Raw genomic sequence first — 25,440 nt, forward strand, 5'->3', positions numbered from 1 at the left:
AAATGCCTGCCTGTAGCATGAATGCTTTCCTTTTGGTAAGGACCAGGTGAAAGAGAAATGTACATTCCCTTTTGAAGTCTTAGAGCGTTCACTTTTGGCTTGCTTTTATTTGGCGCTTAACATCTGTCACTTTATTTTTACTCTGATGCTTTATATGTGGCGGTCATTTCCTCACGTGTGCTTTTGTGTCGCATGGATTTGTCTGTATGGTTCCATGACATTTGAAAACATGGTTATGATGCCTCTTGGTCAAAGCTGTTAATGACAAAGTTATTGTAAGGGTATATAGCTATAATTTGTGATATGACTGAGCCATTAAATCTTCTGCCAGGATCAACAGGAAATGAAAACTGATTCAAGGTGAAGTTGTAATCAAAGGCAACTAAGAGATACATATTTCACCTATGGGTTTTGGCCAAAAGATTCTATAGAACTGTAAGGACACCTAAGACAACAAAAAGGAAAGGACAATAAAGTTGATGCAAGTTTCTGGGGATTTTGTCCCTAGGGGACGTTCAGCAGTGTCTGCAGACATTTCTGATTAGTTACATCGGATGGGTTGGGGATGGAGGTTTGCCACCAGCACCTAGTGCTTTTATATCCTGGGATCCTGCTAAATTGTCCTGCCAGATGTAGGACAGCCTCTTACAGTAAATAATTTTCTAGCCCAAAATATCAATAGTGCTGCTATAGGGAAACCCTGATTTAGACTATCAACCTAAAAATGAAAAGTTTCTTATGTTATCATTCTAGTTTGCGGCTGTTCTAAAGACTATTATCCAGGTTTTAGTACTGATTATGCTTCAGAGAATTCCTACAGCACCTAATGGGAATATATTTAAAAGTGCATAAGTAAGTGTATTCCTCTCTTTCCTTGAAAGTTCAGGACTCCGGGGACCCCAAACTTAGTATCATGGAATTTCTACTTGCTGTTTAAGGCAATCAGTGATTTTATATTTAGGAAATTTTGCTACATGTTAGTCCTTTCTGATCCCTTGCTTCTTAGATATTACTTCTTAGACTATCTCTGGTCCTTAATCTCAATTCTATGAGGTAAAGAGGTTGATATTAGATGCATTGTAGAGACATGAAGAGACACAGCTATTGTAGCTTTCCTGAGGACATACATACAGCTAGTGAGTGGTAGAACCAGACTAGGACATCATTTAATAAGATAATCCATGCAGACCACTTGCCAGTGTTGCTGGCACATAGTAAGCCCTCTGAAGTTTAATGTTATGCTGTTAACTCTGATAAGGAAGGAAAGAATTCTTCATGATCTGGCTGAAAGACTTCTGTACTCAAAAAGTTCTAGATTTTATCAGTGTGGCCTGGGGTGACCTCTCTAGTCTGAAGCTGTTTGGGGAGTTAGTTTTCAAGAGATCCCATGCAGCCATGTTTGCCTTAATAAGGATCATTGGTGTGTAGCACCTGATGGTTTTTAAAATACGATCAGTATAACCTTCCCCTTTTCTCATAATAATCCCATTCTGGCTTAAGTGATGAGGACCTGAGGCTCAGAGAAACTAAGTGATGTTAGGTTACAGTGAAAATTGGTGCCACTTTCAGGCCTGGAACCCTCACCGCAGTCTCCAGTGCTTGGTTCAGCCTGCATGGAATGTGCTCAGGCTTTATTTAGGTAACTTGACATCCTAGGGAACAAAGGGAACTCCCATTTCTGCATTACGGAGGGATTAGTCTCCTCTACTCTGTTTGGCTCACTTGGTTCATACTGGGGGCCTCCTGGGTGCTAGGCTCTGTGCTCTTAGCTCCCAGGAGGACCATGTAGCATCTGCTCATGGTGAATGTGTTTTCTGAAAAGACACCTGTTAAGGTTTTATAGTGCAGGAGGATGAAAGCTCAAAGAACGTACATGGCCATTTCTGGGCCAGCTGAGACCATCCAGCCTTCCCTCCCACTGGAAGATTATTAAAGTATTAGCATATCCATGTTTCTTCTGGAACATATATAACCTTATGTGTTGGGTATCCAGATTCCTCTCATGCCTTGGTCCTGAAAATTTTTTTCTTGCCTCTTTTTAGTGAGTCTTTTAAAGTATTAGCACAAAAAGTCTTATTCTTTGCAGTTATAACTTAATTCATACTTTCAAATTCACATAAATCTGGTTTATATTTAGTCATACCTAGTTAAGTATATATTTTTAAAGATGCAATATATATAATTATATATGTATTCTATATGTAATTCCTTAATACTCTTTAGTAGATCCTACAATGTTTTCTTTATAAAACTTTGGGGAGGGATCTTAATTTGTTATACACATAAGAAACATTTCGAGGTTTTTTTTTGCTTGATTAAATATGATAAAACTTTCCTCATTCTTGCCATCGATGTTAAATGTGTGTATCCTGTGTGCCTTCTTATACATCAATGTGTTTTTCTCCAAATAACATGTGGACTCATGAGGGAGATAAGCTAAGCGCACACACACACACACACACACACACACACACACACACACACACCATACGCACTATAATGCTGAGTGTTAATGCCAGGAGGAAGGTATAGCTAAAGCACTAGAGGAGTAGAGAGAAGGGACAGGCCACTTTTAGCATGGAAGAGGTAGGAATCATTACCAAAGTGGTAGAATATTCTGTAGAATAACACATATATGAGCACCTACCATGGGCTGGGCACTCTGCTAGGTATAGGTGATATAGAAGCTGACAGACTAAATCCCTGCTTTATAATCTTACAGGATGAAGCAGGTGATTTGTAAATAAACTTTTCAAATGGCAGTAAATGCTATGCAGAGAAATACTATGAGGAGAAATGGTGAGGGATAAGGTGACCAAGAGAGAGGGGCATTTGCTCTTTTTTATAGGGTGGTTAGGGAGGGAAATGCTGAGGTAACATTCAAACATGACTGGAAGTGAGAGGTAAGCCATATGGTTGGTTGAAGAGCTTTCTGGGTGGGTTGAAGAGCAAGTAGAAAAGCAAGAGGTTGAGCAAGGAAACCAGTTGGCTGGAGCAAGGTGAATGAAGGGGAACACGGTGGGAGATGAGCACAGAGAGGTGGGCAAAATCCAGGCAATGTCCTAGATCTTAGAGCAATCTGCTTTTAACTCGTGTGAGGTGGAAAGAAACAGATGGGTGCAGTGTACATGGATGTCGTGATCTGAGTGTAATTTTGAGAACATCCCTCTGGCTGTGGTATTGAGCATGTGCTATTTGGGCAGGAAGGTGTAGAAACAGGAAGATTGATTATTGTAATAATCCAGGTGGGAGATATAATGGCTTGGATCAGGGTGGTAATGGCTGAGGTGGTGAGAAGTGGTTGTATCCTCATTATATTTAGAAAGTAGACAGGATTTAATGATGGAATCAGTTATGATGTATTAGAGAAAGAGAGGAATCTGGGATGACTCAAAGAATTTTGGCCTAAAATCTGGAGGATGGAATTGAATTTTACCGATGAGTAGATTGTGGGGTGAATAATCATGGTTTTGGTCTGTTACAAGTCAAGTTTGAGTTGTCTGTTAGACTTTCAAGTGGAGAATGAATAGGAAGTTGCTTACACCCATCCAAAATGGAGTGTTATCAGGGATCTTGAATGAGTGGCATTTAAAAAAGGCATATATACTGGTGAAGGGCTTTCATGTTGGAACAGTTAAAGAAAGACTCACTGGATCTGGAGGCTGGGTGATAATTTAAGCTACTTTAAAAGTCTAGCTAAGAGCTGGCTGTGTTCTGATCTAGGGTGTTGGCAATAGAAGTGGAAAGAAAAAGACACTGAATAAGAGGACTTGATAACTAATTGAAAGTAGGGAGAAGGGAGAGGCAAAGGTGAAAAATAGTTCTTAGGTTTCAAATGTGAATGATTGGAAGCAGGTTACACCATTAACAGCCACAAGCAGAAAAGCAGGTTTGGGGACAAGATTCAGTTTGGCTACACCAACAATAACCATGTGTTTAGTGAGTTATAGTTTACAAAATCCTTCCTGGATATTATTTCAATTGGTCCTTTTACAATTGAGGTGCCTAGGGGATATCCATGTAGGTAATTTATTCAACAAGTAATTGGAATTGAGTAAAGGGAGGATCTGGCCCTGGGCTGTGGATTGGGAGTCATTTGCATAGAAACTAGTTGAATTCCTGAGCTAACTAAGGGCAAGTATGTTATAAAAGAAATGTGGTGATAACAAAATCTTGGAGAAGACAAAGTTTAAAGGCCCAAGAGGATGTGGAGTTACTTAAATAACTAAAAGTAGAGTCTGTTTTAATGAAATAAAATCCAAAGTGCATTATGAAAGATCTGTGGGAAAGCACATTTTGAATACCCCACCTTCAAAAGCTCTGTCTTCTGTCTTTGATTCCTCCAATATTCATACTGGACTCCTCTCACTACCCCACTTTCCAGTGTAATTTACCATCCATTCTGTGTGCATGTAGACAGCACACATATATGCCTGTGTGTAACACCCCAGTCTGTTCATTGTTTCAAATCTAGAGTGAACTGAGAGCTAATCCACAGTACATACCCATGGCAGGAATCCATATTGGGAGACCTGAAATCTGCCAAAATAAAACACAGGGCTATAGAAGTCATTCTATTATAATTGGCTGTTAGAAACTACCTGTGGTGCTTTGAGAACAAGTCCAGGGCAGTGGTAGGGTGGATCTTAGAGAATCCTTGAGAAGAAGCAACACATTTATTCAAGGTATTGAACTTGAGGAGAAAATATCAGGTAATCATTAAATTATTTAATAAGTGCCCAGGAAAGGCAGCCAAACCTTAAAAGATTATCTTTGGGGAAGATAGAAAATTACAGATGAGTGTAGTAAATATTTCTTTCTAAAGTAATCCCTTTATGCACGGGCAACTCCAAATATGAACATTGGATTATTTTTTAGACTCATGCAGGGCTCATTTAGCCATTTTGTAAAAGAATTCACACTTGAGTTGAGTGTTAGGCTCTTGTTTCTCGTTTTGGAAAAACACCCATTTATCTCTGTAGTGCTATTTCTGTGATATTATCAGTAAAACGTCTAGGTCGTACAGCAGAAATTTAGATGGAATTTCCAAATAAAAGCCCAACCTTCCAGTTTTAACCCTAATCCGGTCATGTGAACCTTGGTTACCATGGGTATTTTTGTCGTAGGAGCAAGTCCATGAGTGATGTCAGCGCAGACGATGTTCAGAACTTGCGTCAGCTGCGTTATGAGGAGATGCAGAAAATAAAATCACAATTAAAAGAACAAGATCAGAAATGGCAAGATGTGAGTACGTTTTATACTGGGAGATGGGAAGACTGGGAGAATGTATTTATTTGACTCTTCCTTGCTTCTCTTAAATGAAAATCAGTATACTTGAAATGATTTTCCTTGATACAGAATTCGGTTCTATAGAAAATGTGATCGACTTCCTTTAAAAAGATTTTACCTTTTTGACCTATTACTGTCGCCTATTTTAAAGGTCACTGTGAAAAATACAATAGGAGGTTTATTTTCTCATATTCGCTATGAGTTCTAAAAAATGTGAACCTGCTTCCTTACAGCATGGTTAACTTGTTAACTTGCTTTGGTTGGTTGAATTTGGAGTATGACTGTTATTGAAGCTTGTGAAGAGAAGAGACTTAGCTCAAAGTTTAGGGGTAGCAGAAGAGTAGGGGGTCCAGAACAGTCTTGGCATTAGCAGGGAGAGATGAAGGGGGCTCTGAGAGTTAATAGAGATTTGGGGAGAAATAAGAAATGTAACTAGGAGTACTATTTGGGTTGGAAAAGTAGCTGATATGAATCAAAATCAGACGTTTTCACAGAGCTGACCTATATCCAGATGTTTATATGGATATAGATGTAATATTTAGCTTTGTTCCTGCAGGAAAAAAGCTTGACCTTTTTTTTGAAAGAGGTAATTGTTACAAACCAAAGGAGTGTCTAGAAATACACAATAGATAATTTAAACAGAGCAAACTCAAAAGAGTTTGAGGGCAACTTTATGGGAAGGGCAGAGTGTTAAAATGAACAAGAGGGCAGAGATAGTAAATCTTCATTTTCAGAGAGATTAGAGTCTATGAAATGAAGAACCCTCTGCCTTGGCTGACACTAAATTCCAGTGTCTCTTTTAGTTGGGAACTCGATTTAATTATCAAGAAACAGTAATTCAATGTCACTTTGCCAAAATACATTGTGGTGGTTTGGGTATGAAAATAACTATTGAGGGGTTATCCATTAAGTCAAGTCAGATGAAAATTCATGCTGATTATCTTGTAGGACTAAATATACACTGCTTTTGTTCTTTTTGGAAGTAGTTTGTATTGGCTTCAGGCTGTTTTTAAACAGGAGTGGCCCTGTCTACTCTTAAAGGTATAAAGCAAACTTAGTTTAGTCTGAGACCTGTGCTTCTGTTTGGACTGAAATGCCACCAGTAATTCTTAACATGGCATTTCTCTATTTTGGAGACATAGAAAAATGTCTTAAACTCCTGAGTGTGACAACCAGCTTAGGCTGCTAGGGCTAATTTAAAAGGAAAATTAAGTTGATTGTCCTGGGGTCAGCCAGCTAGGTTAGACTTCTATTCCTGGGAATATGGGAAACAGATACACTTGTTCCTGTGTGGTCTTCCTTATTGCCCTGTCAGTAGGGGGAGTTTACTGGCTTTGAAATCATGTACTCAAGCCTTGCCTCCCCAGGAAAGCCTTTCCAAACTCTGCCCTCCCCTGCCTCAGGTACAATTGACCACTCCCTCTCCTTCAAACCCCCACCATCCTGTGCAATCCAATCATCACATTCACTGTTGAACTTTTATTGACAAGTCTCTTTCCCTTCAAGACCAAGAGTTCCTTGAGGGGACCCACATCTTCTGCGTCTGCATGTTTGTGGTCTTCTGGATTGAGCTGGGTGTACGTTAGATGAAAGAGCGTGCAGTCATGCTTAACCATTGCAATCCTAGCTCTGTCCCAGTTGTACTCGTGAAATCTGCCATTTCACATGACAGACAGATTATTGGAGTGACGTGAGAATAAATTTGAAACAGTTCCTGATCTTTCTGACCTGGCATCCAATTACAAGCACTTAGCGTTCTTTGTGAAATGGTCAGGGAGGCAGGAGAAACAGTAATGGGGTCTATCTTACTAGGTCAGGTTTTTTAGACAGACACATGAGATAAAGGTTGGTACAGAAACGCCAGCTATAAAAAGCAAAATTAGGGCACCTTGGCATCAAGTTGGAGTGAATAGTTTCAGCGATGTAATGGGATACTCTGGCAGTCTCCCACTGCTAGAAAGGGTGTGTATGAATTCAGGTATGCCTGTGCTGATGTGATTTTCTTCTGTTAGGACCTTGCAAAATGGAAAGATCGTCGAAAAAGCTACACTTCAGATCTGCAGAAGAAAAAAGAAGAGAGGGAAGAAATTGAAAAGCAGGCACTTGAGAAGTCTGAGAGAAGCTCTAAGACATTTAAGGAAATGCTGCAGGACAGGTAAGAAAGCTGAGTGCATCTCATGGTTGCAGATACCAGTGTTAGAAATCCATATTTTATGTAAGTGTAGTGTAATGGAAGGTGTATGCCAATATTAAACCATAAACAGATAGACATTCAAGTCTCAGTATGTTGCTCTGTAAAGAAAAAGCAAAGTATTGCTGTAATAAATGGTGACTTGGATTAACAAAAGAAATGGGCGCTTAATATAGTGTGCTTTACTTCCTGATTTTTACATTGTATATTCACATGTGATATTGGATGGTGTTGGCTATAATTGGTGCCGAAAATAAACTACTTTTTCTCCTTTTAAAGTGAATTTAGGAATGGAGTGGCCAAATAAAACCAGGTCCCACTCTTCCAAATTGTGTAAAATATAAAGTTCCTTTTCACGTTTTAGTGGTGCGATTAAAATTATATTTTAAAAGAAGACAATATAAACGTAAATGGGAGGGGGTGTATTTTTGGCATTGCAACGTGACAGGATAGAGGTCCAATTTAAACTTTCCTGTAGAGCAGTTGCTGTGAGAAACCTTGGAATATTTCTAGGTCATGGGGAAGGCAAATATGCTTTATGGATAATGTCAAAAAGGAAATGTGCTGTCAGGTGAAATTAAACAAAACTCCTTTGTGCCCTAGAAGCAAATGGTAAACACCGTTTCTTTCACTTAAAGGCAATGCAGTTTGAAAGGTATTCCCTACTAAACAGGAGTGACGAGGATGTTTCATGAAGTTCTCTATAAATATGAATGGTGTCTTTAGTCTGTAACAATTGTCCGTGTGAGTTCTCTCAAGCTGTGTGAAATCATATCCTAACTTGATCTTCCTGAAGTCTGAGTCCTTTGTGGAAATCTTTTATTTTCACTAAATTGTTTAAAATTGTGTACAGGGGGAAAAAAAAGCTCATAATCTTGTAAAGGAAGCCACATTTTTGGAAGGTTCAGATTGGTTGTAAGTTAGTTATGTCTACAGTGTGCTAATTTGGGAAGATTTATGAACTTGTGGGTAAAGCTTTATGAAAAATCCCTTATTAAATATCTTAATTTTCTTATTAACAACTCTTTACAATTAAAAAAAAATCCCTCTCCAGTATTTGGAAGTATTTGAGAGCCTGCTTAAAAAAAAAAGTGCAGTTCTTACAATTTTTAAGTGTGGCACTAAAAAAATCACGTGTATTTATTCTATTACCATTGTATTGGTTATTGTGTGAAGTCGGCAGCCTTTTTATTCTTTGTCTTATGTTCTTGCCAAAGTAACCCATGTGTCTCTACCTCCTTGTGCTAAATGCATAACTTCATGGTTACGGTGTGCTTCTTTCTGCTAAGGGAATCCCGAAATCAAACATCTGCAGTTGTATCAAGAAGGAGGTTGCATTCTTCTGATGATATCTTGCACGAAGAAAAGCTTTCCCCTAGACTGACCACGTCAGAAGCAAGTTACCAGAGTGAAAGAGTAGAAGAGAAGGAAACAACGTATTCTGCAGAAGTTCCTAAGCAAGATTCTACAACTTTTGCAAAAAGAGAGGACGCTGCAGCAGCTGAAATTCAGCTTTCTTCTCAGAGCCCCATGGAAGAACAACACCCAGACCCTTTGTCTTCTCAGCATTCACCGAGTACACAAACCGAGTCGACTCGAATTTCAGCCTCTCTCCCCAGAAGTTACCAGAAAACTGATACAGCCAGGTTAACATCTGTGGTCATGCCTAGACCTTTTGGCTCTCAGGCAAGGGGAATCTCATCACTCCCAAGATCCTACACGGTAATAAAAAAAAAAAAAAAAAAAAAAAAAAAATATGTGTTCCTAGTTCATTTAGTCTGTTCTCAGGAGCACAGTGCTGGTAAACTTATGCAGAAGTTTGAGCTCCATTTACTTGATGTATAAAATGTACATAACTTATGTATAAAGCAATTCCAGCCAGTTTAGATTCAAAAGACATTCAATGCTTAAAATATAACAACTCTGTGGAACTATTTTAAACTTTAAAGTCAATGAAAGTAAGGCTGGTAACATTTTAAAGAATGAATAAGCTCTTTCTAAGGCAGAGCATTTTTTTAGTGTTACATTTTCTCAAATACAGCTTTTGTAAAGTATTAGGTTGAACTATGTGAAGGATGCTAATAGTTCTTTTTGACCTACAAAACAGCAATTTCATATGGTTTAACCTGAATATTTTCAGGTGCCTTATGAACAGCTTTCTAGTTTCCTCTGAGTACCCCCACTTTTTTAGAATTTACTATGCTTGAAAGTGGTTATTAAAATGTATTTCATGGTTCTATTTATATTGGGATTTTTAAGAATATAGAAAATGCAGTTGTTTGCCCTGAGAATGAAGCAGTAATGCATACCTGAAAGTGGATGTATTAATTTTAACTCTGTGTCTTAAGATCAGTGTTCAAATTCTTTCTACTTCTGCCAATATTGTATCCTAAAAGCTAAGGAAAAGCTTGAAAGAAATATTTAAGGTAAGGAAAACCTGCATGAACTAGCCAGGGAACTCCTAATCATTATATTAGGTAAAATAGAGATATATTTGGTAGCATAAAAATCAAACATATATGACTCATTACTAACATATCAAAAGACAATTTATAGAGTCAGAAAAATGTTAGATGAATTCTAGATGTAGGGTTAACATCAGTAAGATTTAACATGCTCCTACAAATGGGTAAGAAAAGATAAGCACTAGAAAAGCACAAAAAAGATAAGCACTCATGTGGAAATGAGTAGCCAGTTTAAGGAAGAAGGAATTCAGATGGCTGATGACATAAAACACATTGAAGCATGTTCAACTTCATTAGAGCAAGAATGAAATGTACAGCTTTCAGTCATCAGACCGACAAAGATTTAAAACATTGAAAACGTCTGGTGTTGGCAAGGGTGTAGAGACACAGCCATTCTTGTACATTACATTAGGAGTGCACTGCTATAATTTTTTGAGAAGATATATATACACACACACACACACATACATATACATATAATTTATATATTACATTAGATTTTTTAATATAACATTCATTATACATAAAATATCTTTTGGGCAACAAGTATACTTTTGGAAACCTATGAAAATAAATATTTCAATTGTAATAATATGTAGGTTCTTGTTGCAATAATTTTGGAGGTTACAGAAAACTTGAAACGACATTGAATACATATCAAGTGACTAATTTGTAGATATCCCTACTATACAGCATTCAATAATTAAAAAGTCTAGTCTAGAGATCTATTAAACCCATCAGAATGATGTAAATGAGCAAAGAAAGTTTCAGAAGTCCGTTTTAATATCAACACTTTTGTAAAAACAAGTCCTCCTCCCAAAACATCACGTGTCTGTCCGTTAGCATGAAAGAACGTGCTCCAAGCTTTTAGCATTGGTTGCTGTGGGAGGTACGTTACTTTTATAGTTTTAAAGTATTTAGTTTATGTATTTTTAAAGCAGAAATCTAACAAGGCCAAGCTTAATATGATGTTTTATTTTTAGATGGATGATGGCTGGAAGTATAACGGAGATGTCGAATATGTGAAGAGAACTCAGAGCAGTTTGGTCAGCACCTCTGTGCACAAACCTGACACGAGCCAGCTTGCTACCAGCAAGTCCAGTGAGAGAGAGGGAGTAGCGGTGGGAGAAGGTGTGATGCAGCTGCCCTCCCCTACCCCCTCCTTCTCATCGCTTTCCCAGGAAGAGGCTGCCACTTCTAAAGCCACACTGTCTTCACCATCTGGCCCTGACTTAATGTCCGAGCTTGGAGAAGGGGGAAGCTCACCACAGACAGAGGTCTCCAGATCCTCACAGGTGAATTTGGGGAGGTTCCTCGTCACCCACTGCTCTGAAACATAAGTATTTCAATCTGCAAACCATGTTTCTGACCTCTAGGCATTATTATCTGGGCTGATAATGTGGAAAACAATATTGCATTTTATTTTTAGCACATCTTGGGAAGAAGGAGGCCTCTTCCACCTTTGAGTTTATGGATGCAGATTACCCTTATGATGTGTGTGAATCGAGGCTTGCTGGACGAGTCTCTTTAGGGTTTGGCTGGTTTTTCTCTCTACTCCTCATTTCAGCAACTGCTGCCTTATACTTCTAGTACTCAGCAGTCCCTGGTTCAGCTGTGGGGGTCACTTGGAAGGTTATAGATTCAGGCCTAACAGGTAAGTGAGTAATAAAAGCCCTTTCTCAGGGAAATTAACTGACCACAAGGGGAAATTGGTACACATGCTACATGCTGGTCTCTAGGGGCTCGGCATTTCTTTCCTTGTGTAAACCATCTAGTACTTAATACTGATTTAGAAAGTCTACAATTTTGTCCCATTTCTTGTATCTTAAAGGGAATATTGAGGCTTAGTTACAGTAGGACAGTTGTGTTCTGTAACATTTGGAGTCCAAACAAGATATACCATCAGATGAAGAATGACTGGAGGCCATTTATAGTTTTTCCTAATTAAAATCACCAAGAGAATTACTAGGTAATGAATGCAGTATGTTTTACACGTAAGTTAAAAGTTGTTGGTTGTCCAGAGAACAGAAAGCTTTTCTTTAAAAAAACAAAACAAAACAACGCCTTTGTTAAACAGTTTGATAGCTGTATGAACCCCTCATCATGGAGGAGCTAGTGTGATTCTTTGACTTGTCAGACATTCTCTGGTGCTTTACCGGAATAGATGTGTTTTCCAAGGCACAGCATCAAGTATATAACTTGACTTAAGTTATAGTAACGAAATAACTATGTGCAATAATTGGGTCTGGTATATTTACTACAGAAAAGCTTTACAAATTTATGTCTTCTTTTGATTTTGGAGTCCTTTGTTCTTGAGAAAATTTGGGAATGCAGGAAAGTATACATGATGAAAGCCACTGGTTGTCCCATCATTTAGAGGTGGTAGTTGTTAACATTTAGGCATATGTCTTTGTTGTTCCCATGCATGTTTACAAACATAGATCTAAAAATATTTCTTCAGCTTACTAAAATCATGAGTTGTAAATTTTTTGCTTCATTTGTAAAGAATGGGAAAGATATCATTAGCATCATAAGTTTGAGTGGATCAGAACAAGCGCCTGTGGTATATACTTGGAGAACATAAGGTACCGGTGGGTGAATAATAAAAACAGAAACAAGGTGTCTTTTATTTTACGGACTTGGGACTTGTGTGTTTGCCTTCACCTTTTCAAATAGCAAACTCAACAGAACAGCCTCATTAATGTATTGTGCATGAGGGGGTAGTCACTCCCTCGGGGTGGCAGCTGCCTAGCTACATCCAGGGATTAAGAACAAGAGGCTAAGTGTGGTGTGGGGGTGTGTTCCAGGTTATTGCAGTTCAGAGGACCTGAATTAACATGGCATGGATCCAGGTTTCATCATTAATGGATTTATGCTCCTTTGTCTCCAAGCTTGAAATGGTATCCTACCAAGCAAAATTAGGCTTTCCCAAATAAAGCAGTTGGAATGCTTGAACACATGTATATGTCATACGGTGACTTACCTGTCTCTGAGTTGCTTGCACTATGAAGAAAGCATCTCGGGTACCGTCACCTGCTCTTGTCACTGAGAAGGAGCTTGCTTGCCTTGGGAATAGGACAGCCAATGACTAATAAGTCAGAGGTGTTTGCAACACCCTTCCAAATGTTTGTCCACACTCTGTAATTCTAGGTGTTCAGAGAATAGAAAAATCACAGGTAATATGTGGGTGAACATCTAGATATTTTGGTAGCTTTGTAAGTGTTCTTCAGGTCTCCTTTCTCCTTCTTACTCATGCTTTCACTAGTAATGTCCTTTCATTTCTTTGTTCCAGCATCTCCCATGATGTTCTTTTCTATCTTTGTTTCCACTACCCTGATTCTCAGGCCCTTTCCCCATCAGTGCAAATATTTTGTAAATAGTCACATGTATTTGTACATTCTATGCAAGCCTGATGTTAGGTTGACTTGCAGGAGGCCAGGCTGCCCTTGGTAATTTCTCTGCTGCAAAGCCTCCAGTGGCACTCTGTGGTCTGTTCGGTGAAGTTCAAAGCACTCAGGAGAGCGCTGTGGTCCCTCAACACTGGTCCCCAACTCCCTTTATAGTGCTGTAACAGCTGTTTATTGAGTGCTTACCATGTGCCAGACAGGCTTCTCAAGCTATTTCTTAGTCCTCAGTGATCCTTGTATCCCTGTTATGCTGTTGTGGAATTTGAGGCGTGGAGTGGTCATGTTCCTTGTCCAAAGCCATACAGGGTAGTGAGCGGTGGAGTCAGGATTTGAAACCAGGCAATCTGACTCAAGGTCGCCCGCACCACACTATGTTGGGGAAAAAAGAATTGGAAATAGGTGACCTGGTCATACAACACTGCTTGCTTTTTCTTGAATACCTAGTATGCTTTCTTAAACACATCACAGATATTCGTTCTTATTGTTCACACATTCTAAAATGCTCATTTTACCCATGTTTGTCTTGTGAAGTCCTCCTGTTCTTTCAAAGCCCAGGAGGGTCACTTCCTTTGTAAATCAGGACCTCTCCTTCCCCTAGTTGGAATTGAACTTTTCACCTTTGAAAGTGTCATTTGCTGAATTCGTCCTTGTTCTAAGTGTTCACCGTTTCTCCTTCACTGGTATTCTTTGTACCCTACACAGCCTTTACACATAGTTGGCATTTTTGTATTTACTGACTCGAATTGCAGTCAAGGCCTTGATCACCAAACTGAAGTATGAACTTGGTCCAGCAGGTAATTTAGGTCCTTATAGGTTCTTTCCCATCTCCACTGCCAAGCAGGGATTTCATTCCTTTCCACTGCCTTTTCTCCTGTACTTCTCTTATGGTATTGTTTCTTTTCCTGCCTCTTTTTCTGATCCAGGCTTCCAGGGCAATCCTGAGGGTGACCCTGAGGCAAGGGGAGAGAGTGTGACTCCCAGATTCACTTTGACAACTTTCCCCTTGATTGGTCATCTATAGGGTTTTGTTTCCGGCTCTTTCTTGTCAGAGACCTCTTCTCCTAAACTCCACCCAGATCCACATTTCAGAACCACTGCCCCAGATTTTTTAAAGTTGTACCCAGAAGCCAGATGATGCACCTGGAAGGAAGGATGCTTTTTTCATGTTTGCTTCTTAATCAGCAAGCCTGTGATAGTGTCCCTTTAGAATAGTATCCAGGGCTGACCGTGTCATAGCTGCCTCCCATGCACTGTGCTTACTTGTCACCTTTGCTAGACTCTTCTCTCTGGGAGGGCAGGAAGAAGCCTGTCCTGATCACTGTTAGCACAGTGCCTGGATCTATATTAGTTGAAGGCTGACTGAGTTCTATTGGCTTCAGAGCTAAGTACGTGAGCATTAAATAGGATTCTCTTTAGTTGATCTGGAAACTGCTTAACCAGCATTTATACACATATATAACGTTGTTTCCATGGGGAACAGAAAATAATTATGGCACAGCAGCCATGCACCTTGGTACCTCTTAAATGTTTCACTTAATCCTCCCAATGACTGCAAATTAGGCGATATTATCCCCACTTTTACTGATGAAATACTTGAGATCTGAAAGTTACATAACTTGCTTTGGGTTGGTTAAGTGCTTAGGCCACAAATGTAATTTCTCTGACCCTAATTTTTTTTGAAATATGAGAAGCTCCAATTTGAGAACTGCCTTATGTGAAGTTAAGTCTCCAAATGTTAACTCATGTTAACTTTGTTGTATCTCTAGAATTTTAGAGCCAACAGGGACTGAAATATCTTCTGTTTCATAAAGATAAAGTCATTCTTCAAATTGCTTTTGAGGGAAGCTGTATGGTTATCTGAAATGTAGAATTCCTGAAAGGTAGAGTTTGAAATCTCCCCAATAGGTAGTAAGTAGCTACCAACAATTTTAAATGGCATACAGTAATAATAATTGGCATATTCTGTGACTGAAATTCCAGTAGCTGTGTAGAAGATGGAGGGAAAGAACGGCAGGGGCAGGATGGCCAATGATAAGCTGGCTGCATTAGTTTGGGCTGTGGTCTCCCCTCTAAATTAAGATGGTAACCTGAAGAGCAATGAAAGAATGGGATGATTCAGGATAGATTTATGGACTGAGGACTTGGGAGCACTTTTTATGAAGGCATGTGTGTGTGGTGGAGAGTGGGGGCTGTTGTGTGCAACTGGGGTGGGAAGGGAAGGAGGAGGAGCCCCTGGTGTTGCTAACTTGGGCATCTGGTCAGGTCGTGATGTAACTGACCAAAGTCGAGAAACAAGAGGTGGAAAAGAGTAGGTTTGGGAAGAGGTCATGGATTTAATTTTGGATATCATGGGCTGAGACAGTAGCTGAAGACACAGCAGGGGAAGAGGTTAACTCAGGAAAGCTTGTAGTCAGAAAGATGGGAGGCTGGCTAGGGAAGAACAAGAAGTGAACGTAGGAGAGCAGACAGAAGAGCACACTAGTGAAAGTGAGAGGCGGCCAGACAGATGGAGGACAAGACGGGGGAAATGGGATAGTGGATGACAGAGAAGACCGTTTCTGAAAGCAGGAATCGGTGGTAGTGCCTGGTGGAAGGAGGATCGGAAACAGATTTGGTAGGAAAGAGATAAACTTGAAATGAGTTGAGTTAAAGCTGTAGAGCTGGAAACACCACCTGCCTCTTGGAATGGAGAAGTGGAGCCAGTAGGTATAGATGTGCCTGTGGCAAAGGAGAGTGGCTCTGGTGCCACAAGTTGGGGCCACCCACCTACGTTCTCACCCTACTCAGACCCTGAAAACATGATGCAAAAGAATCATGTGTACAAAAATCAAAGTTGATACATTTCCTCTGTTACTTATGACTATAGAGTGCTTTAATTTTGTCAGTTTCAGTAAGGCTTCCCTTAAGTCAACACATTTATCTAATTGAAAAATTGGGGAGAGGGGCGCCTGGGTGGCTCAGTGGGATGAGTGGGCGACTTCGGCTCAGGTCATGGTCTCGCGGTCCGTGAGTTCGAGCCCCGCGTTGGGCTCTGTGCTGACAGCTCAGAGCCTGGAGCCTGCTTCAGATTCTGTGTCTCCCTCTCTCTGACCCTCCCCCGTTCATGCTCTGTCTCTTTCTGTCTCAAAAATAAATAAATGTTAAAAAAATTAAAATAAATAATAAAAAAAATAAAAAGAAAAATTGGGGAGAATAGCTTTCTGACCTGTTAGTACGTAAGACTGACCCTATTTTCCACCACTTCTCATCTTTGGTGAGAGGAAACTCTTAATTAATCAGATATCCTAAAATTAAATGTGGTCATTGCTACTCTAGATAGATCATCATATTGTTGTCTAAAAAGCTCAGCTTTCAGTGTATACTTCTGTTTAAATTGTATCTAATTTGAGGGAAATTATTTTTAAATGGTGATATGTTCATAACCATACTCATATCTTTTCCTGCATAGACAACTTGAACCACTTGACGTGGTTCTTTATCAGTCATCAAGAATCTAGATTTCCCCCAAGAATTTATATTTCTGGTTCTATCTAGTTCAAGCAGTACTAATTCCCTTATCATCATCTTCTGAAGCATGAAAAGCATGGACTGTTTGTGGAATATTCACATGGCATGTGTCTTGCAGAGATAAATAGGGAAGTAGAAATCCTAACTGAAATCACTGCTGAATAGTTTATGCTAAACTATAATTATAGATATGTTCCCCTGCTAATCTAATTCAAGGACGGAGGATTCCACAGCACTGCCATAATGGGCAGGCCATGCCACTGAAATTACAGCTTGAAACTGAAATTATAGCTACTTTTATGGATTGGTTTGGGAGGGAAGTGGTCTACATAAGATTTTCATTTGAAAATAGGGTTTTGCAAAACAAAAAGCTTGCAAATTAACATCATTATGAGAGAGAAGTTCCTGCTAGAGTCAAGGACAGGCCAGAGGTCACCTGGTTATTGATAGAAAAACACCTGTAATTGTTCCTGGGGTTCTTTCCTCCTTTGCCTGTATATAGTCCTAAGGACCCACACACTTACAGTGTGTCAGGCTGCTGGCAGCCGCAGTGAGGCTGTTGCCTGTTAACTGTTTCTGAGAGGTGGTTATCTGCCCTTTTATTTAATATGTTCAGGTAGAGGCTTCTTTCCAAGGTAAGAATATCCTTTTGTGAGACAGTTCTTCTTGTCTAATAAAATTGTGAGGCTCTTTCATCTTTAGCTACAGCTCATTCTCTTTTATCCTATTTTTGGTAGAAAAGGATAATGTTCACTTGCTGTCTCCCACAAAGTATTCTTTTTATGTAGTTTGAGACTATTTATTTGAACTCCATCATATCTTTTATTTTTCAAGATAAAAAACATCAGTTAGTATCTTGAATATCTAATGTATCATTTGTCTCTGTGCCCTTTTATAGCAATAGATTCTGTAGATGGCTGTAAGTTGAATTTTTTTTTTTTTTTTGGATGGTTAAGTGTGGTGATGACCGCTTGTTTTCACTGAGTCATCTCTAATGTAAGTGTATGGTAGTTTCGGTTAAGGAGTGGAACTAACCAGTAATTTTTTCTATTCATAGCAGAGCTTTATTCTGGAGATTGGTGTTCATCAGGCTGATTATTAATGTGTTCTCACTACCTGCATCTGGGTTCCTGTATTTAAACTGCTTTACAAGCTTTCTGATGAAGACTTTTCTATATCATTAGCTACAGATTTTTAAAAAATAATTCCATACCCAACTCTTGAAGAGTCAATAATTATTTTTCAAGAGCCAGGACCATGCCTCATCCATCTTTATTTCCCAAGAACTAGGCACTGTGTTTTATACAGAATAGATGTACAATAAGTGTATGTTGAACAAACGATAAGTAAATGTTAAAGCACTTCTGTGTCCATAGAATGTAGTAAGCTCCTGGTTCAGTGTCTTCCTTGCCTTCTATTTCAATTCTTATATAATATCAGTTTTTCTCAGAATATACTCACATGGATTTTAAACTTGTTTTAGAGATGGAAAAACTTTGGCATAAAGCTTTATGAATTGCCCAATTGGCCCTAGGTTCGGTTTTCACGGCCACGTTGTACTGGAGAATGTGTAGGTTTTTTTTTTTTTTCTGGAAAATTAAGTGGCTTTAGGAATAACTTTTTCTTTTAGTCTAAGTTCTTAATTATTTGGAATCAAAGACTGAAACTAGTCTGGGAATGGCAAGTTAAAATTCATATCTGCTGTTGACCCAAAACGAAACACATAAATTATGAAAGATAACTCAAATGTTCACAGACATTGTATAGTTTAATACTTAAAACATTTGTTTTGGAAATGGCTGTGAGTCTGTGGCCCCGAGAATTTGCTGCCGTGGGGTATGGTGGTGGAGGCTGGCTGTTTTCCGGGACGCCATTGTTCTTGGTCTCACTGGCTGTTGTTACTTCCAAGGAGGTTGTGACTTGTTGCTCAGCGTGTCTCAGCAGGGGCCCTCTTGGCATCTGACCTGTGGTTCCTCTGAGGTGCCATCGCTCCATGTCCCATAGCTGTGCGGAGGCTCTGCCCTCATCACTGGATCTTCGCATGGCTGTGGGGCAAACAACACCTTGCCAAAGCTTCAGGCGCTCTTTAGGGGGTGGTGTCAGTCCCACAGGCGCCCCACAGCTAGCTAATTGTGTGTCAATGAACCCCTTGAAATTATGCAGCTATGTTAAATGTCAGAGATACTTTTTCTAGAATTACGGTGGCATGTTTAAAATGGTTAACAATTTTTTTTGCTATTTTCAAAAATGCCATTGTATTAAAATGTATGATCTGTAACATTGTATACATTTAAGGTATATAGTTAGTATATTAATTTGACACATTTATATATTGTAATATGATTGCCATTGTAGTGATAATTAGCACCTCGATCACCTTACATAATTTTCTTTTTAGTGGTTGGAATAATTAAGTTATAGTCTCTTAGCGAGTTTGATCATAATACAGTGTTGTCTGTATTCACTGTTCTGTGCATTACGTCTCAAGGGCTCATTTACTGATTGCCAGTTTGTACCCTTAAACAGCACACAGTCTATCTTCTTACTCTTTTCCTATTTGGGTAATAACAAATGGTCTATAAAGTAAACCCAGTTGTATGGTGAGCATATGCCCAAGATTTATTAATGTCCAACTGATTTAAAGTATTGGTGTGAAGAAAAATATCTATTAATGTGAAGTTTTCCCTTATTTTATCAGAAAAGCTAACTCACTGATATTTATATAAATGAGGGTTTTACTAAACCCAAGTTAAAAAGATGGATGCTCCTGGTCTATCATGAAATAATTCAAGTGTACCTTGAATATAGCCTCCCTCCTTTCATGGATAGACTTTCCTCCTTGTGGGTGCCAGCAACACCTGATCCCACTGGTTCATATTTGTTTTCAGGATCAGTTCAGTGATATGAGAATCAGCATACACCAGACGCCTGGGAGCGGTCTTGACTTTGGGTTTACAGTAAAATGGGTGTTTTCTGGGATCTTCGTTGCGTCAATTGAAGCAGGTAAATCATTGATTTAGCTCTACTGAACTTTCTTCCCCTTGTTATCCTATGCTGTTCACAACCCCCTCCAGAAATTAGTGTGTTTACTGTAGGAGGAGAAAATACATGTGAAAAGTGCAGCAGGAAAGCCAGGAGGTGCATCCTCTTCCCCGAGACTTCCCTGAGACTGATAGTGTTTTTTTCTCTTTGCCTAATTAATTTGAGTTTTGTGGGGTCTTAGTTTTGTGACCTTTACAGAATTCGTTTGTCAGAATTTTAGGTTTGATATTTGGAAATGCTACCAAACAACACCTCACTGGAAATTCAAAAAGAACCTTCCATGATTGGCTGTGTCTGTGGTGGATATTTAAGTGCTGTATAATAAATTGATGTTTTCTGAGCATCCTAATATATCTGTTGTCCGTGGAGTGTCCTCAGGATGCTTCAGGACTTTTACAAAAGTCCTTCCCCATCTGGGGTTATATCAAGTCAGTCCCAGGCAGTCTTCAGCAAAATATCACCACAAGGCCTAAAATTCAAATGAAAGCTACTGTTGTTAAGAGGAGTTCCTCACTTACATGTTTTAGCTATATAAAAGTGCCTGCTAACACTGGTTTTGTTTTGTTTTTTTTAATTTAAGAAAGTTCTTAAAAAAGACTTTAATTAAATAATGGTAAGTGGCAATTGTAAGCAGTTTTAAGTGACCTTGCTTTTTTCCTTTTCCTTTTTCTTTTTTTAAAAAAAAATCCATTCCAGGGTACATTTGGTTTTGGAAGCTCAATTCAAGTACAATATATTTCACTTTTTAATTTAAAAATAATTAAAAATTTTTCTTTGTTCCTAAGAAGGTAATAAATTTTATTGAATAGATGAGCTTATTTCTCCTTTGCATGTTAATGATGATGCTTACTGTGGAGTGAAAAATGCCTTTGCTGCTTTGTATATTGTGGATACCCAAATATTTGATAATGTAAAAAAAACCTCATGGATCTACCCTAACTGAAAAATATAAGAGATGGTTAGTTGACATTAAGAAGGCATTTTTTTTCTTTAAGTAAGCAATTGGTAGAACATGGATTTTGTTGTTTTTGTTGTTTGTTTGCTTAGAATTTTTTATTATTGGTTCCTTAATTGATTTTGCTTTATTTAGGTAGCCCAGCAGAATTTTCTCAGCTGCAGGTAGATGATGAAATTATTGCTGTTAACAACACCAAGTTTTCATATAAGGACACAAAAGAGTGGGAGGCGACCATGGCTAATGCTCAAGAAACTGGAAACCTAGTAATGGATATCAGGCGCTATGGAAAGTCTGGTAAGTTGGTTTTACCACCGTCTGGCTTTCTAAATCGGGAACTGGTCTTTGGCAAGCGGTTCTAACAGCTTGCTTCAATAACGTCTTCCTCAGTTTTTAAAAATTTTTTGGCTTCAAGATGTTTTGCGGTTATGCTGTCACAAGTCTTGAATGATACTTCCTTGACTATTCTGTCTGAAGACTTTTCACTAGCAAATTTACTGAATTTACATTATTTATCGGCTGATTTACATGCTAGACTGACTTTGAATGCAAATATTAACTGGAAGCTATTGTAATTGCATCTGCATTTGGGAGTCATATAATAATGCTGAGCATTAAGAATTACGCTATGATTTTACTTTCTCTACAGCACCGTAACTAACTGGTATGAGAGAGAACATGGTAGGTAATTGGTCTTGTTGCTGTTCATGCTCAAGGAACTTTCAGTATATATTCTATTATTGTGTTTCTTAGCTGTTGAGGGTAGATGGAGAAGGGCATTAAGCCTCCCCCTACCTGTTAAGGTATGATATCAAAATATGATACTCTATCCTGGCTTACAGAAAGATTCAGCAAATTTGCTAGTCTTTACATTATTAACATCATCTAACCCTTGTGTTTTTGGAAGGTGATCTGTTGGTCAAAACACGGAACTCTTGACTTCTTTCACACGCTACCTGATTTGTTTGTATGTCTTCTACATGTTCATTTTGTATATGTACATTCAGTAACTTTGTTCTTTCCACTCCAACATTTATGTGTACTCATTTCTTGATCATCATGTGCCAATCAGACTGGGGCAGAGACCAACCTTCCCTGCCATTTACACGGCATAAAACCCTCAATCTCACCAGTATGGCTACCAAAATTATAGGTTCACCTGAAACAAAGTGGATTGATACAACTTCTGGAATTTACAACTCAGACAAATCTTCAAATCTGTCAGTAACGACTGATTTCTCAGAAAGCCTCCAGCATTCTGTAAGTATTTTGAGAAGTGGGAGTATTTGTGTAGAGCAAAGTATCTGTAGGAAGTCTGTGTGGGTGGGGGAAAGGATTTATTTGAACAATTTTGATGCTACTTTAAAAACCATTAGTTGAATAACATAATTTATAGGAATGAGAGTAAAAATGTATTTTTGACAATCCTATGGCATTACTATTAATAGAATAATAGTTACATAATGGTAAAATCAAAAGATCCTGTACTGTTGTTTTACGGGTATTTCTTACCAATCTTCATCATTATGCCCATTCCTCAGATCTTTGTGGATATGAAGTAGTAATAATGTAAAATTATACACTGGAATTTGTTTCTGCTTTCTTTAGTCTTTACAGGTAAATTGTACACAATTACTATAGGAGGCATGTTTAGTTTCTTATGTAGGTGAATTTGATGGTTAGACTTAGATGTGTGGTTAAAAGATATTCAGTGACATTAATTGATGAAAAATAATTACACTCTAGGCATTTTCCTAAGTATCAGTTAAATTTTAAATTTCAAATAAATGCTTATATCGACTCCCTAGATATAGTTGTTGTTATCTAAGATACTCTTTTAGCCAGTAAGGAGTTCCTGCTACATTGTGTAAGAAATGCTTAAATGCTGAAGAATCTTAATGTGCTTATGTTGCTTAGTCATAAATACAAGCTAAGTGAACTAATTATTTGGCATATCATGTTTCTTGGAAAAGGAATGACTGAATTTAAAGTCATCCATGCTTATCGATAGATGGTCATTAATCCTTCCACAAATATTAAAGAATAATGAAAATTTTTTTCTATTTATGTAAAAGGCTGTAAGAAATACATTAATATCCTGAAAAACTCACCTTATTAAGATATTTTCACCAGTGGGATATGCATCATTTAAACGCAAAGTCCAGTTGAGGAAATAGATGCTAACTGGCATTTTATCCTTTCCAGAATACTGAATCCAAGGAAATAAATGGAATTCGTGATGAAAGTAATACTTTTGAATCAAAAGGTAAACATCACCATTGTAACTATATTTATAATATAGAAGTGCTAGCATTCAAGTTTTGCTATTATAAAAATTAATGTCAGAATAGAGGCAAAGAAAAACTGATCCCAATGCAAGTTGAAACTAAAAGGTTAGCACGCAGATCCAGTTGCAGCCAGGTGGAAAGGCATTCAGTTCCAGGGTTTGAATAGTTCAGGAACTGCAAACAACGCTTTGGCAGCATGCCCAGGAGCTTTGAGTGCCTGTGTGTCTAAGCCAAATAAGAAAGACTGGTTTCCCGAGGCCATTAGCCTTCTTGCAGTGGTATGTTGGCAGAGGGAATCTTCGTTAAATCTGAAACGATGAATGAAGTTTCCTGCTCCCCTTTATTGTGGTGAAAAGGACAAGTTCATAGGCAGCTAGTCTTAGTAGAGCAATGGCAATAACAGTTATTAGCGAAAAGTACCCATTTGTAATGACAAGGCAGGCGTAGTATCTAGGGAGATCTTGTTTTAGGGAGTTAGTTACTGCTCTCTTCCTCCTTCTGTCTGTTCATAAGTAATTGTCACCACATACTATGTGCTATTCCTTAAGCATACAAAATAAGTAAGAAAGATCTGGTTCACATAGGCAGGGAGAGAGAGAGACCCAAAGGAGATAAAACTCCTTTTACCATGAAGCTAAGCTCTGGTCGGTCTGGGTCTTCATAGCAGTTTGATGGCTTTTTACCTGCATTTGCCAGTTCATAATGGTCAAAGCCAAACCGAGTTTGTAAATTTCCCTTTATTGATGACTTATTTTGGTGTTAAATTTCTGATGGTTACAAGTGACTGTGTTTTAATTGTCTGATACTGCATTCTTAATCAAAGAAGTTTTGTAAACAAACCTAACATTTTTTTTAAGTTTATTTATTTTGAGAGACATAGAGAGGGTGCGTGCACACACGTGCAAGCCAGCACGAGTGTGGGAGGGGCAGAGAGGGAGAGAGAATCCCAAGTAGGCTCTGCGCTGCGTGGACACGGGGCTCCATGCCACGAACCGTGAGATCATGATTTCAGCTGAAATCGGGAATCGGATGCTTAACCAACAGAACCACCCAGGTGCCCCTAACCTGACTTATTTTTGATTTATGATGTTAAATCCAAGATCCCCAGGTCCTATTCTACCAGTTATTCAGGCAGAGCAATCAGATAATAAGACACTGAACTTGTCATTAGTGACTGGCACTGTATGCTGGCCTGTCATTTGAGGGGTTTGTTAAGAGAAGTAAGCACCAACTAGTGTCAAGTAATAATTTCATTTACATTTTATGAATAAACAGAAGTGTAATAATCATTTGCCATAACCTTGCAACAGATCTGTAGAAGTCAGAATGTTTCTTTTTTTCCTCTCTCTCTCTCTCTCTCTCTCTCTCTCTTTTTTTTTGTTACTGGACTGAACTCCACTTACTTGAAGTTAGTGGATGTTACTAGGGCAAAATAGAAGAATATTTTAATTTGGGCATTTGTTTTTATTTCGTCTTTCTCTGGGTATTAATTTATTTTCTTCTCTTCCTCCCCACTATTTTTCAGTTCATTTTTTACTTAATACTGTGAAAACTCTTAGTTGCAAACAATTCTCCTTGGACTTCTAGACTTTGGATTGATTAACCTAGCAAAACATATTAATGTTCATTTCTCTAAAGCTGTGTGATCTAGCATGGGGCTTCTGTGAAACTATGATGCTATCTGCTAGAATTTATTAATGAAATAATTAGTTCCTCTACTAATCCGAATGTAGTATAGACTTCTAAAAGTATGTGTCTCTGTACATTGAAATAATCCATATCTTCTATGGCCATCAGTTTTGTCATTTTAAAACTAGAGCTGCAGACATTAGTCAAATGTTTTCCAGTGGTGAGAGATTAAAATGAATGACATGGTATTGATTTTTTTTTTTTTTTTGTATTTTTCAACTAGCATCTGAACCTATTTCTTTGAAAAACTTAAAAAGGCGATCACAATTTTTTGAACAAGGTAAACTACCAAACTAACAATTCATGCACTTTCATGGACTTGTTCCCATTCTCCACTCTTTCCTAGTTGTCTGTGGTGCTGGGCACTGAGCCTTTCAATTGGCTGTCATGACCAAGCAACATAACCCATTTCCATTCTTTTCCTAGGGTCGTCAGGCTTTTCTTACAGTTCATGGGTCTACCTCTGTGGTAATGGGTCTTTGCGTGTCTTTGTATACCTGTGAATTTTTTTTGGTTTTCTAATTAAAAGATTGAGATGCTGTTAAACACACACTTATTTCTTTCCACTGGGTGACAGTAAGAAACGAGGAACTTCACTTACGCCTTA

The 25,440-nt window shown here is 38.5% G+C and overlaps 1 protein-coding gene across 10 annotated transcripts in view; it reads left to right on the forward strand.

Moving 5' to 3' along the window:
* The window catches only part of LMO7 (LIM domain 7), a 193,405-nt gene that overhangs the window by 150,866 nt on the left and 17,099 nt on the right, over nucleotides 1-25,440 (forward strand). For 5 of the 10 annotated variants that reach the window (XM_042927995.1, XM_042928012.1, XM_042928031.1 and 2 more), the window contains 9 exons: nucleotides 5,127-5,244; nucleotides 7,302-7,444; nucleotides 8,770-9,202; nucleotides 10,929-11,240; nucleotides 19,748-19,862; nucleotides 20,992-21,153; nucleotides 21,929-22,116; nucleotides 23,062-23,122; nucleotides 25,057-25,113. In XM_042927995.1, the coding sequence (XP_042783929.1) occupies nucleotides 5,127-5,244; nucleotides 7,302-7,444; nucleotides 8,770-9,202; nucleotides 10,929-11,240; nucleotides 19,748-19,862; nucleotides 20,992-21,153; nucleotides 21,929-22,116; nucleotides 23,062-23,122; nucleotides 25,057-25,113 (1,589 nt within the window). The remainder of the gene's footprint in view (nucleotides 1-5,126; nucleotides 5,245-7,301; nucleotides 7,445-8,769; nucleotides 9,203-10,928; nucleotides 11,241-19,747; nucleotides 19,863-20,991; nucleotides 21,154-21,928; nucleotides 22,117-23,061; nucleotides 23,123-25,056; nucleotides 25,114-25,440) is intronic. The other 5 variants (XM_042928041.1, XM_042928020.1, XM_042928051.1 and 2 more) reach the window with 2 other exon arrangements.

Source organism: Panthera leo, chromosome A1 (assembly GCF_018350215.1).
Source record: "Panthera leo isolate Ple1 chromosome A1, P.leo_Ple1_pat1.1, whole genome shotgun sequence".
NCBI classification, from domain to species: domain Eukaryota; kingdom Metazoa; phylum Chordata; class Mammalia; order Carnivora; family Felidae; genus Panthera; species Panthera leo.